The sequence below is a fragment of the Chlorocebus sabaeus genome, chromosome 14 (assembly GCF_047675955.1).
Source record: "Chlorocebus sabaeus isolate Y175 chromosome 14, mChlSab1.0.hap1, whole genome shotgun sequence".
NCBI lineage: Eukaryota > Metazoa > Chordata > Mammalia > Primates > Cercopithecidae > Chlorocebus > Chlorocebus sabaeus.
Window position 1 is genome coordinate 19,918,784 of NC_132917.1, and position 15,043 is coordinate 19,933,826.

The window sequence follows — 15,043 nt, forward strand, 5'->3', positions numbered from 1 at the left end:
GTGCGCTTCTTGAGGGCTGTATCCTCAGCATCAAGAACACCAGACACTGGCTGGGCATGGTGGCTCATGCCTGTAATATCAGCACTTTGGGAGGCCGAAGTGGGCAGATCACTTGAGGTCAGGAGTTCAAGACCAGCCTGGCCAACATGGTGAAACCCCGTCTCTATGAAAAATACAAAAATTAGGCTTCGGTGGGCATGGTGGGCCATACCTGTAATCCCAGGTACTTGGGAGACTAAGGCAGGAGAATTGCTTGAACCTGGGAGGCAGAGGTTGCAGTGAGCTGAGATTGTGCTCCTGCACTCTGCGCTCTAGCCTGGGCGGCAGAGCAAGACTCCATCTCAAAACAAATAAACAAAAAATGAAACCTGACACAAAGTAGTTGCTCAATAAATAAGACTATGAAAATGCACTGGCTGCTGCCCCCGCCTTGCCCTCCATCCCCCAAAGCCATCCCCTCATCCTCTTCATTTTACCTTTCCCCTCCAAGCCCAAGGCACTGATTAGTTTTGAAATCTTGATTCCTGCCTAGATTTAAAGGCTTTGAGATAGGAATTACTTTTTTTACCCCCCCATCAGGGCCTTGTGCCTTCTCAAAACATAGGTAAGATCGGCCAGATGCAGTGGCTCATACCTATGATTTCAGCACTCTGGGATGCTGAGGCAGAAGGATCACTCGAGTCCGGGGGTTTGAGACCCGTTCAGGCAATATGACAAGACTCTGTCTTTACCAAGAAATTTTAAAATGAGCTGGGCACGGTGGTGCATGCCTATTGTCCCAGCTACTCGGGAGGCTGAGGTGGGAAGATTGCTTGAGCCTGGGAGGTTGAGGCTGCAGTGAGCTGTGATTGCGCCACCGCTCTCCAGTCTGGGTGACAGAGTGAGACCCTGTCTCAAAAAACAAAACAATACAAAAGACTGAATGTTCTCCATATGGTCCTATTTGGTCATGGAATGATTTGTGGTGGATTTTCCTCCACTCTTCAGCATTCCCTCCATAACCTGTGTCTGACCATGAGCTACATGCTGTTTACGCAGAAAAGATATGATCCTGAACTGGGTGGAAGGCTTCTGCCCAAGTGCATGGACACCAAAATGTGTGCTGAGGGAAGTCACACATGATCTTCTCAAGCAGCTTTTGACTTCCCTCAGGATCATAGATGGCTGTGTTCGTAAGTCATTATTGCCAACATCCCATATTTTCTGACTATGAAGGTGAAAACATGTGCTTTGTGTAGAGTTGGGTGAGACCCTTGTTTCTGATTTCTAAACACCTACTGCTTTGAGGAAGCTTCCATCATCCTAACTGTTGTCCAGGCAGAGGTTGAGAGGGAAAGGTTTGGAGGGCTAACAGGCAAATCTTTCTCAGTTCAATGCCTTCCTTGCTGTAAGCCAAGTTGGCAGAGCTTTATTAAGGAGTGTTACTGTGGCTTCCTTCAAACTTGATGCATCAATTGGATGGACCCTTATGCAGGGCTCTTCCTCACTTGGCTACAACTATGGCTCAACTCTCAAACACAGCAGATGTTTATAAATAACTGGACATAGGTATTTATTTATTTATTTATTTGAGATGGAGTCTCACTCTGTTGCCCAGGCTGGAGTGCAGTGGTGTGATCTTGGCTCACTGCACCCTCCACTTCCCAGGTTCAAGTGATTCTCCTCCCTCAGCCTCCTGAGTAGCTGGGATTACAGGCACCTGCCACCATGCCCAGCTGATTTTTTTTTTTTTTTTTTTTTTTGAGATGGAGTTTCACTGTTCTTGCTAAGGCTGCAGTGCAATGGCTCGATTTCAGTCCACCACTACCTCTGTCTCCTGGGTTCAAGTGAGTCCCCTGCCTCAGCCTCCTGAGTAGCTGGGATTACAGGCATGTGCCACCATGCCCGGCTATTTTTTTGGTGTGTTTTTAGTAGAGATGGGATTTCTCTATGTTGATCAGGTTGGTCTCGAACTCCCGACCTCAGGTGATCCACCTGCTTTGGTCTCCCAAAGTGCTGGGATTACAGGCGTGAGCCACCGCGCCCAACCTAATTTTTTGTATTTTTAATAAAGACAGAGTTTCATCATGTTGGTCAGGCTGATGTCGAACTCCTGACCTCAGGTGATCTGCCCAACTCAGCCTCCCAAAGTGCTGGGATTACAGGTGTGAGCCACCGTGCCCGGCCTGGAGGTAGCTCTTTAAATCAAACACTCAGCAAATAATTGACTTCTTTGCAGGCCCATTCTTTTGCTGAAGCATAACCATAGCATCAAGAGGCTTCCAAACTGGTGAAAATCATGCAAGGGATGGGATGAGAAATGGCAGAGATCAGTTGATGGTCCCGAGATACTCTGACTTCCACAAAACCTCAGCAGCTTCTAGGTCTCTAATATGCTTTTGTGTATGTTTGTGAGAGATATACCGAGATTTCCCATCACAATGTGTTTGATTTCCTTGCTCTTCTCTCCATCTTGGCCGCTTGTATACATCAGGGCAAATCTACATATGACTTAATGATTTATCTGCAACTTGAGTCAAGAGTTTTGCTCATTTGCAGAAACATAAATTATCTCCAAACCATGTTTTGAGGCTCCATGTAACCAAATTTTAAAAATGAAAACTTATTTTAACTAAGTGGTGAGCAGGAGTTGCTTTAGTAGCTAATGTGTACCGAGTACCTGCCATGGCACTTTACATCTATTCTCTTTAATCCTTACAATCTCAGCAGGTCACCATTTCCTTGACTTATGCAAGGAAACTAAGGCTTAAAAGATGAAACCACTTACCTACTAGATATGAAGCTAGTGTTTGGCACCTGGACAGTCTAATTCTAGAGCCCAAACTCTGAATCATTACCTTCTGATGCCCTAGAAAGTTTGAATCAATCTTTCTGTTGCTGGGTTTTCTGGTAAAAACTGGAAAATTCTAAAAGAAAAGATTCTGATATTTGAATCAATTTTAGTCCAGCCAATTTCTTTCCCGTAAACTACCAAGTACAAGACTATTTCACCTGGTTTTAGTTCTTGGTAAATATATTTTTAAAAATTTCTATGGCACTTCCGCTTCTGCCGAGGCGGTGCCAGAGCCACAGTCATGAGTTGCTTCAAGTTTATCGGTAAGAAGAGCATTTTCCCTAGTCACTGGGTCTTTCTGATCGGTCCAGGGCGTCGCTCACCAAAGCCACAGGGCCCAGGACTTGCGCTCTCTGCCTTTGTAACGGCTGAAAGGGCCACTCAGTGGAAGAGGGCGCGGGAAGGTTTCTGGGTGCTGGTAATGTTCTGGTTCTTGATCTAAATCCTGGATTCATGAGTATTTATTTGTGAAAATTAATCCATACAGTTATGATTTTTGTGCTCTTTTTAAAAAAAAAAAAGTTCTATGAATGGAACATAGCAGAAACTGAAGAAACTGCCTATAGGAGCTATCCTGGGCTGTCTTGTCCTATATTGTCTTAAGAGTTGGCTGGGCACGTTGCCTCATGCCTGTAATCCCAGCACTTTGGAAGGCCGAGGCAGGTGGATTGCTTGAGCAGGAGTTCGAGATCAGCCTGGGCAACACAGAAGGACCCCATCTCTACAGAAAATACAAAAAGTAGCTGGGTATTGTGGCATGACCCTGTGGTCCCAGCTACTTGGAAGGCGGAGGTGGGAAACTAAGTGAGGTAGGGAAGGTGGACAGTGAATATGGCTCCTTTAGGGGTTTCTTTGTCCCCTGCCGCTTTAAAATCTTCCGGAGAGTGTCGTCAAGAGGGCGTATGGTTAACTATGAGCCAGGCGAATTTAGGAAACCGCTTTCCTTAGGTTGGTAAGCCAGGGTGCGAAGATGTGATGTTTCCTTGTTAAGACCTTTTAAATTTCAATACAATGTGGGATAGTATGTCAGTAATCCAAGAGGGTTACTCAGAAGAGACCCAAACTAAGACAAAGTTAAATTTCAGGAAATACAATGTGTATGATGACATTTTTTTTTCCCACTTAAGCTTTATGTAGGTTTCCATTTTTGAGTCTATCAAATTGTTCTGGCTTTTTTTTCTTTTTATAGCTGTAGAAGGAATGGGAAAAACAGAAATGGTATTAACAAGCAATTCATTGAAAATTAGGTTCTGGGGCCGGGCACGGTGGCTCACGCCTGTAATCCCAGCACTTTGGGAGGCTGAGGCAGGCAGATCACGGGGTCAGGAGATCGAGACCATCCTGGCTAACATGGTGAAACCCCATCTCTACTAAAAAATACAAAACATTAGCCGGGCATGGTGGCAGGCGCCTATAGTCCCAGCTACTCAGGAGGCTGAGGCAGAATGGCGTGAGCTCCCAGGAGGCGGAGCTTGCAGTGAGGTGAGCCGAGATCACACCAGCCTGGGCGACAGAGCGAGACTCCGTCTCAAAAAAAAAAAAAACAAAAAAAAAAACCACCACCAAAAAGTAAAAACACAAAAAACAAAATTACGTTCCGGATTGATGTGGTGGCTCATGCCTGTAATCCCAGCACTTTCGGGGGCCACGTTGGGCGGATTATGGTCAGGAGCTCGAGACCAGCCTGGCCAATAAATATAGTGAAACCCCATCTCTACTAAAAATACAAAAATCAGCTGGGTGGGTGTGGTGGTGCACACCTGTAGTCTCAGCTACTCTGCAGGCTGAGGCAGAAGAATCACTTGAAGCCGAGAGGCAGAGGTTGCAGTGAGCCGAGATTGTGCCACTGCACTCCAGCCTAGGCGACACTGTGAGATTCCGTCTCAAAAAAAAAAAAAAAAAAAAAAAAAGAGGTTCTTGGCCAGGGATAGTGGCTCATGCCTGTAATCCCAGCACTTTGGGAGGCCAAAGTAAAAAGATCACTTGGGGCCAGAAGTTCAAGACCAACCTGACCAACACGGCAAGACTCCATCTCTAAAAATTAAAAAAAAAAATAAAAAAGGTTCTAGGTAATCTTTTTGTATATTCTCAATTCTTAACACTAATGAGTTGTGTTATCCCTTGATACAGATTAAGGCCTCAAGGTTTAGATAAGTTCACGAAGTTTGTAAATAATAAGGTAAACTTTAAATCCACACCTGAACTTGTTTGCCTTTAGACAACACTGCCTCCTCAAGTTCATGTGGAAACAGGCTAAAAGTTTTATCCTATGAAGTATGCAATTATATATTTTAAATACTAATCAAAGGATGGAATGAATACCATCAGAGGAATCAGTGGCTCCAGAATAGCACCCATGTGTTAAAAATGTTTTCCTTATGTCAGAGTAAACCTGAATGGGCAATCAATCTTAAGTTATAACTGAGGTACAGAGGGGTATTTTATCTAGAGAAAAACACAAGACCAGGTTTATTTCATACAATGTTATTCACACATTTTTCATTTGCTAATTTATACATAATATACAAAGAAGTGAAGTTAACATTATTTCATATGAACCAATAAGAGCCAGGACTTAGACAAACTGGTCCAGAAACAATCCCTATCAAAAGGAGACACTCAAGAGTAAAGCCTAGGTAGTTTCTGCCCAATTGTTTCTTTATTCTGAAATGTGATTTTCAGATTTTAACAAAATTTCATGCGAACTTACTAAAAGGTAAAAATTGGGGTGGGCACCCAAAATGGCAGACTGTAAAATTTCTACAAGAAAGGTGTTTTTGTAGAGCAGGCCTGAAAGTACTGGGAAGATTGGGTTGTCAGCACTGGGACACATGGGAATATCAGGACCCCAAGGAGAGGGTTTAGTTTCTCAATGTAGTATCTCTACTTCTCATTTTCTAAAATTGCAGATAATGCCTGTGCCAACAGAGGGCAAGGATGAAGACAGACTAAGAATTCAACTGTACAAAGACAGGAAAGCCATTACCAATCTCCAACATGACAGCTTTGATCCTGAAACCATGGGCTGATACTGAGAACAAAAGTTCGACATGGGCTGAAATACTCTGAGGTTGGTAATGTAGGAAAAAGTGAGAGAGTGGCTTTGTGTGGGTTTTAAAAAAAATGAAACACACACAAGGCGTTGCTGCAGTGACTGGGACATGCTGATGACCCAGTGTGACCATGAGAAGGAACGGAGACAAGTGTTTGGATTTAATGGCCTCACCAAGGAATGTTGGGTTAGGAAACTAAAATAACTAAACACCAAACATGAAAAAGTATGCCTGGCATCCCCAAACTTTATGCCATTATTTTTAGGTTCATAATATGAATAACTAAGTGATAAAACCTTTAGATTCCATATTGTGCTCAGAAGATTGCTTTTCTTCTGCAGATCTCTAGTAAAAAAGATTTCTTCCATATTCAGCTGACAGAGATAGCATATTCATTTTAGTTTTCTGCACTAAACATAACTGGGTCAACATAAATGTTTATACAAAATACTGACTTCAACAAAATACAAAGCACTTTCTTTATCTTTCAGAAACTGAATATACACAGCAAGTTTTTTTCCAAAATATTTTCATAGGCAAAGGATTAAAAACGATTTTAATTATACACATATGGTCACAATTTTGCCTTAAAAAGATTGTTGGGAAATGTACATAAGGCCGCTTGTAAATGTACATCGTGTTACTGTTATGTCCAGAGAAAAAAATGTTATCATACAGATTTGCTCTTACTTGGGAGTAGGCTATTCAAAAATACAGTACTCTTCTGTACAAAGAAAAAAGTCACATCACATTTAATAAAATGAAAAAAGCATTGGCCTCCATGGTAACCAAATATCTCAGTCCAATACTTTCTATTATGCACAATACCCTGACTTCAATTGAAAGTGATCCAAATTCTAGCATGTCCATATTAACAGTCAACAACTATGTTATAAAACAAAATGATCTCACAATAATAAAAAGAAAGCTGGTTCATACTTCTGAAACCATATAAAGATAAAAAATTTTTAAAAAATCACTCTCGATTTGGAGAAATAAATTTACATTATACAACACTATATTGCCAGGTCAAAGAGGGCAGGGACGTAAATGTACACTAAAATGCAAATGTATCCCAAAGAGATAAAACAAATTCCATTTACAGCATGAAGGTTTACAAATGTACACCTGTACAACCAAGGAAAGCATCACTACTAAATTAGCAAGGCTTTTATAATAAACATTGAAACAAGATTTCCTTTCAAAGTGTAAACTTACATCTATTACTACACACACAATGCATATATTTATAGAAAGCAAAAAGAGCTATCTGAATATGTAATCATGCTTAAATGCTGAGCTATCAAATTCACTTTTCAGTGGCCCCTTTTCATCTCTATCTGGTTCCTACTTTCTGCCTCTATGAAAAAGCAAAATAAAGCTCAACACTTCCTCAACAAGTCTGTAATTCTATAAGCAAAACAAAATACAAATTTCCACTCTTTCTCATTGCAAACCAAACCGAAAAGTTAGTAAGTGACTTAACTTTTCATTTAGTGCACTAAATTGGAAATGTCACCATGATTTTGTATTTCTTAACTCTTACAACAATTACATATGTAAGTATATACAATATTTCTGTACATTGCCAGAGACATTTTAGGGCAGTAATTGTATTAAAACCACATCTACTGTAAATAATGTTAAGTTCTTTTCATCTCAAACCACTTTATTCTTGTCTTACTTGCTCGTTATTTGCATGATAGTTTGTGAATTATCAAAATACAACTTAACTCTTTTTAAAATATTAATAATATTTATGCAGTTGATTGTTAATCTGTTATAAAAGGTTTCACGCAAAGGAAAAAAATAAGGACTATAATTCTATATACATCTCTATAAACCTGTTGTGCTATGGGGTTGTAGACCTACCAGACTGTGAGCCAGTTTATTAAAAGAATACTGTACTTTTTCCTTTAAAAACTATTTTTGTGACTTTACAAGGTAAAAATTTACAAAATATGTGACAGCTTTTTATTTTTGATACAGTTACATCATATACAGGCATTCTGTGCTTTGCCAGCAATCCAATCTGATAGGTCTCCACTCAGGGCTGAATATAATTTATAATTCATCCCCCACCCCCCAAATATACACAAGAACCTTAAAAAATTTACAAATGGATGAATAAAGTCAATAAATAGTTTTGCTTTAAAAAAAAAATTGAAGATTCATAGTTGAGTTGTGTTTTGATAATTCACACACAAAAAAATTCTTTTCACATGGTTAAATTATCTTCTTTCTCGTGCTCCTGTAATTTACAGCATTCCATTTGGTGGTCCTCCAATAGGTCCTAGGTCCGGGCTATTCTTCAAATAATACTTTTCCAACTTGGCCAATATATGCTTCCCGTATGTGTATTTGCGCAAAGTAGTAATGTGAGGTCGAATCTGAAAAACAAATAATCTGCTTAGAAAATGTAAGTCATTTTAGTTTCTGATTTCTTAAAAAAGCACCCCCAATTTTGGGTAATTTAGAGGAATAATTGCAATTAAAAAAAATTTAAATCCAAAGAAAGCCACTTTTTGCAAAAGCAGTTGTGATCCGCTCAATCCCTCCAAACATCTGTTCTCAAAATTGTTCAATGAATAAAACACTACATCTAACTATGGCACATGGAAACAGGCAGAGGCCCCAAATATAGCAAGTTACCCCGTAATTCCACATCCAGGAATTTATTCTACCAAAACAATTACAAAAACACTTTTGTACAAAGCACTACTGATAACAATTAAACAATTAGGGACAATCCAAATATAATAAATATGATACCAGTCAAATAAATAATGTAGCTGTTAAAAATAAGATTGCAATTTTTTATATTCATTAGTTTACAGCAGAAACACTGAATTAAAAGATAGGTAGACACTTAGAGGCCAGTACTTTGGGAGGATAAGGTGGGAGGATCACCTGAGCCCAGGACTTTGAGACCAAACTGGGCAACACAGCGAGACCCCCTCTGTACAAAATATAAACAGAACTATGAGCGTGCATGCCTGTAGTCTCAGTTACTAAGGAGACTAAAGTGGGAGGATGGCTTGAGCCAGGAGGCTGAGGCTAGTGTCAGCCGAGATCACACCACCGTACTCCAGCCTGTGCAACAAAGACCCTGTCTTGAAAGAACAGAAGAAAAAGGAAAACTTACATCAAGTTGAAGAATGAATTTTAAAAATCAGAAGGCCAAAACACTTTTATAGATGGAAGGAATCCTAAGATATCATTTTTCTCTCTATATGAGGAGAGGATCAAAGGGGTTATGTAATTCGCTCCATGTTTTGTAAATGAATACATTAAGATCAAGAGTATTCAAAATTAAGTGTTTCTTTCAGTGTTCTTTATAACAATGTTCTCCTGCTGCAATTACTAATTTCTTAAAAAATTACTAGATTCTAGGAGGAGGATACAGAGAGGAAACAGCTTAAAGGGAAACAATTATGAGTTAGTGCTACCCCCCACAACATAAACACAAAATTCTACTTGCACTGGCATGAACACAGACCACCGTAGCCTCAACCTCCAGGACTCAGGCCATCCTCCCATCTCAGCTGCCTGAGTAGCTGGGACCACAGGCATGTTTATCGATTATACTCAGCTAATTTTTAAATTTTTTGTAGAGATGGGGGTCTGTTGCCCAGACTGGTCTTGAACTCCTGGGCTCAAGCGATCTCTCACCACAGGCTCCCAAGTAGCTAGGACTAAAGGCTTGCACCATGACGCTTGTCTTTTTTTTTTTTTTTTTAAGAGGCAGGATCTTGCCACGTTGCTCAGGCTGGTCTCGAATTCCTAGACTCAAGTGATCTTGTCACCTCAGCCTCCCAATCTGCTAGAATTACAGGCAAAAGCCACCATGCCTGGCGCGATAACCTTAAGAATAAAAATGGAAACCATACCAATATATCTGCCAAAGAATATCCATCAATTTTAATTTTTTCCTCCAGTTACAAAATACAGGAGGAAATGAAAGCCCAAGGAGGTTAAATGTGTAGCCTAAACATAAAAGACAAAGAAAGTTATCTGAGTGTTATATCCGGTTATTACCTTGTGCATGATTATCTTTCTTTGAGCAGGTTCAGCCATATCAATCATCTTTTGAACCACATAATTGGCATACTGGTCCTTCATCATGGTGTATAAGGCACTGTGAGGACCATCATTCTGGCAGCAAACCTCGTCAATCAGTAAAGCTCTCTCAGCACGGGAGGCATGAGTAACACACTTTTCTACTACATTGCTAAAAATTAAAGCAGATAAACAAAGCTTTGTTATTTTTTTCATTACAGCAAAATTTCCTTGACTTTTGAAAGAATTTTCTCCAATGCACGATAAAACGGAAGTCAGGATGGGATTCTCTTGTCTTATGATTACTTTTATTTTATTTTGTTCTTTTTTTTGAGACAGGGTCTTGTTCTGTCACCCAGGCTGGAGTGCAGTGATGCTATCACCGCTCACTGCAGCCTTGACCTCCCTTGCTCAAGTGATTCTCCCACCTCAGTTTCCCTCAGAGTTGAGACTACAGGCATGTGCCACCATGCCTGGATAATTTTTTGTACAGAAAGGATTTCCTTCTGTGTTGCCCAGGATGATCTCAAATTCCTGGGCTCAAGTGATCTTCCTGCCTCTATCTCCCAAAGTGCTGGCTGGGATTTACACGTGTGAGACACTGCACCCGGCCAACTACTTTTATAACAGAAATTGGTATCATGGAACGACCTACATAATTTTGACATCCACAAGTTTAATTATGGGTCTCTTAAAATTGTACTTCAAAAAAAGGAAACCAGATCATTAAAGCTGTGAGGTTTTCAAGAACATGTACTAAATAAATCTGCATTTCCGGTGTTGGGAAAAATTATTTTCCAAATACAGATTTCAAAAATGAACATACATGGGCAAAACAAATTTGTTACGTAGATTTTTTTTTTTTTTAAATAAAAGCAATGTTCTATAGATGCATTTTAGTGACACCAAAAAAAAAAAAAAAAAAAAAAAAAAGACTATAGTTTAATGCTACGCTCTACATGTATTTCTGTGATAACTAATAAAAGTCAATGAGTTGAAAGAATTGACCCCTGAAATTACAATGTATCCCAATACCTGGCAAATTTGTGTTGACTCAGGGCTAAAACCTTTCCTCTGATTTCGGAAACAATTTTGCTCTTGTCTTCAGGTCGACCGTGTTCCAGTACATGCTGAATAACATAATTGCCATACTGATCCTAAGACAGATATTTAAAAATTACTTTCCCCAAGTCATTCCTTAAGAATGATTATTCTTTAAAGACATGTTAACCATTTCGTCTAAAAATCCAGCAGTATAGTTAGGAGAATACAACAGGCTTTTGTCTCACTCTTTCTATAGTGTGTTTAATAACAAACTATATTTCTTTTAAAAATTAAAACAATTTCCAAAAATATAAAAACATTTCAAATTATTAGGTAACGTATACCTGTACCAACTGCTCTGTATGTTGGTGGAGTTCTTCTAAGATAGGTAAGGTCTGCTCTGCAGTGCAATGCTCTAGGATGCGCTGAATTACTCTACAGCCATAAGGATGAGTTGAAAGCACAAATACCTGAGGACAATTAGAAGAATTAAAATTTGTATTCTCTGACATTTTTGCACAGTTCTATGAAGCAGACTGTTGTTTTCTTTTTGACACCTCAAAGTAATGTAAAATAGAAGGGTGATGAACTCATATTTAATATGACTACCACCATGTCAGCAAAGACTGGAGAGTGGGGACAGGGAGCACCCCATTTAGGAGCTGAAGATATTTTGATCAAAAGGAATCTAATCAGAACTTTACCTGAACCTGAGTTTATGTAACAATGGGAATGAATGGCTGAAAAGAGAAAGGGTAGTTTAGCATTAAGAAATATTAATTACTAGGGTATTAGTTACAAATTGCTATATGTTTTCTGTCTTATTATACAGTCTTAAGTCTTTCTCCAAACCTCCTTCCCTTCTCTGAGTAAACCTGAAAACACTGTTGGGTATAAATAAAAAATAATTCTAACAGTGATTACTTTTACTTCTTGAAGTAATGTGATTAAACTCTTATTTCTGTTTTGTAGCTTCAGAAAAATGAAGCTATCTACTGACTATGAAAGAGGAAGACATTAACGTACATTTACTGTTTTGTATCCTATTTTTGTATACAAGTGCTGGGTATTATCTAGTGACTTAAGAAAATTGTGTTGATACTCAAAATTCTAAAATAATGCCCTACTAACAAATTATAAGCCAAAACTCAAACATACTTGTCCCTTGAAAGCATCAATGATGAACTGCAGTGACTGTGGCTGAACACATTCGATACATTTTTGTACAACATGGTTTCCATTCTGATCTTTCACACATTTGAGCACATGACCATCCAGCTCCTTTACCATTTCACTCTGCAAAAGACAGGATGTTATTTAAATAATTACCTAAAACGAGAAAATACTAGTATATTTTATCTCAGTATTAAAAAAAATATTAAAAATAGTATATTTATCTCAGTATTAAAAATACTGAGATGGGAACAAAAATATATTTTAACATTATTTCCTGTTTGTCATGAGTTTAAATATTTTTCTCTTGCAGTATAATTAGCAGAAACCATTGAAAAGTGAAAATTACTAAAACATACTGCAGGATTACAATGCAAATGATCTACGTTGAAATAACGTAGTGATGCTGAATTTGCTGTATTTAAACTGTCTTCACCAAGTAAATCATCTGTATTTATCGGGTGGTAACTAACATGACTAATCCAGAATTCTACACTTTTGCCTTACTTAGTACCACCTCCACCACCAAAGCAATTATTTTTAATGGCTGAGTGAGTTTCTCAAATACATAGAAAAGGTTAAGAAGTTGATGACTACTTATGGGCTATGTGATTTTTACATAGTACCTCAATAATTCCCTAAGGGAAGAATTAATGTCAGACTTGTTTGTTCTTTTATAAAATGCTGTTATAATAAAGTGCTTAGGGGCAGGTGAGGTGGCTCACACCTGTAATCCCAGCATTTTGGGAGCCTGAGGCTGGTGGATCACCTGAGCTCAGGAGTCTGAGACCAGTCGTGTGACATGGTCCCGGCCACTACCAAAAATACAAAAAACTAGCTAGGCGTGGTGGCGCATGACGGTGGTCCCAGCTACTTGGGCGGCTGAGGTGGGAATTCCTTGAGCCTGGGAGGCAGAGGTTGCAGTGAGTTGAGACTGTGCCACTGCACTCCAACCTAGATGACACAGTGTGACTCCGTCCCAAAAACAAAACAAAAAAACTGTAAAACTTCATATAGCTTTTAATATTGATAAAATAATCTGTGTGCCTTATTAGAGCAATAAAAAATAGTACTGTGGAGAAATGGAGTACACATACTCAGTCTAAAGGTATTCACATTTAAAATATCTTTCACCCATAGGACTTTCAACTACATTTTGAAGCAACTGCGGTGAATCCTGTTAAGTCAAGCTATAATACAGATGTTTAATTACAAACTAAAATCACTGGGTGCGATAGCTCATGCCTGTAATTCCAGTCCTTTGGGAGGCTGAGGTGGATGGATCACTTGAGGCCAGGAGTTCAAGACCAGCCTCGCCTTCATGGCGAAACCCCATCTCTATTAAAAAAAATACAAAAATTAGTCGGGTGTGGTGGCTCACGCCTGTGGTCCCAGCTACTCGGGAGGCTGAGGCACGAGAATCAACTGAACCCAGGAGGCAGAAGTTCCAGTGAGCCGAGGTCGTGCCACTGTACTCCAGCCTGGGTGATAGAGTGAGAGACTGTCTCAAAACAAAACAAAACAAAAAAGCCTAAAATGGACTAAATTACAAAACAAAACATGCTTAAGAATCCAAAGGCTGGCGAGGTGGCTCATGCCTGTAATCCCAGCACTTTGGGAGGCCAAGGTGGGTGGATCACAAGGTCAGGAGTTCCAGACTAGGCTGGCCAACATGGTGAAACCTCCTCTCTACTAAAAATACAAAAATTAGCTGGGTGTGGTGGTGCGTGTCTGTAATACCAGCTACTTGGGAGGCTGAGGCAAGAGAATTGCTTGAACCTGGGAGGTGGAGGTTGTAGCGAGCCAAGATTGCGCCACTGTACTCCAGCCTGGGAGACAGAGTGAGACTCCATTTCAAGGGGAAAGAAAAAAACAAAGGAATCCAAATACTGTTATTCATTAACTGTATCAACAAAGACTTACTCCTAATGCTTTTATTTTTAAATATCAGACATTTAAAAAATATCTATGCCAATTAGAAACTTGTGGCAGAAGTTTCTAAGCTTTTAAATAATTAAATGTGTTTATATTTCTCCATTGTCACATACCTTAAAATTACTGTGAAACTCAGAATTTCCTTTGGAGGAATAATAGTATTTTCTCACGGATTTTAATGCAGTGATGAATATATACACATATATAGCCATCCATCCATATATTACTATTTATTGAAATTTACTTTTATTGTATGAGTCAAAGACAACCTCTTTCCAAACTTAAACTACCATTATCTTTTAAGAAATAATTATTTCCTTCAGTCTTATGCTTTCATTGTAATAAATAAAGCATATAGTCAGAAAACTGTACTGATTTGGGGCTATAAATTTCTTATTAAAAGTCTGTTTAATCTTATACAATAACCCCACTAATTAGTGTTGCTTCACAGTGTATTTTAAAAATCTGGTGGATCAGCATTTATCTTTATCCCCTACTCTCAATATTCTTGTCTATTTCAAATGATTTAAAGCATTATTTTGATCAATAATTCCTTTATTAATGTAAAATATTTAGACTTTCCATCCAATAACACAGAATATTTCTCATTTAATTTATGTGTTCTCGTTTTTCTCAAAAAATTATACCTTTTTAAAGAGAATTCTTAAGTTACTTTTTTGCTGGGCTATATATTTACTTTAAAAAATTTTCATATATATAAATAAAACTGACATATAGTAATGCTATTGGTTTCAAAAATTTTCTTATAATAGGAACATTAGACACCATCAAAATAAACACTGGAAAATAGTAACATGCATTCTCACATTGCAGAAAATCAAGTAAGCAAGTAGTAATAAAAACACTCATCATTTAACATTCTGCTTGCCACATAGGTGCTAAAATATCTTCATTTAGAAATTATCTACTTTGTGACTTCTAATTA

At 38.7% G+C, this 15,043-nt stretch overlaps 1 protein-coding gene across 15 annotated transcripts in view; it reads right to left on the bottom strand.

Moving 5' to 3' along the window:
* Window positions 1-5,301: 5,301 nt before the first annotated feature.
* The window catches only part of PUM2 (pumilio RNA binding family member 2), a 105,469-nt gene continuing 95,727 nt past the window's right edge, over window positions 5,302-15,043 (bottom strand). For all 15 annotated transcript variants that reach the window (XM_038006609.2, XM_038006607.2, XM_038006606.2 and 12 more), the window contains 5 exons: window positions 12,148-12,285; window positions 11,334-11,459; window positions 10,981-11,102; window positions 9,925-10,117; window positions 5,302-8,276 (listed from right to left, as the gene is read on the bottom strand). In XM_038006609.2, coding sequence (XP_037862537.1) covers window positions 8,145-8,276; window positions 9,925-10,117; window positions 10,981-11,102; window positions 11,334-11,459; window positions 12,148-12,285 — 711 coding nt within the window. In that variant the 3' untranslated portion in view covers window positions 5,302-8,144. The remainder of the gene's footprint in view (window positions 8,277-9,924; window positions 10,118-10,980; window positions 11,103-11,333; window positions 11,460-12,147; window positions 12,286-15,043) is intronic.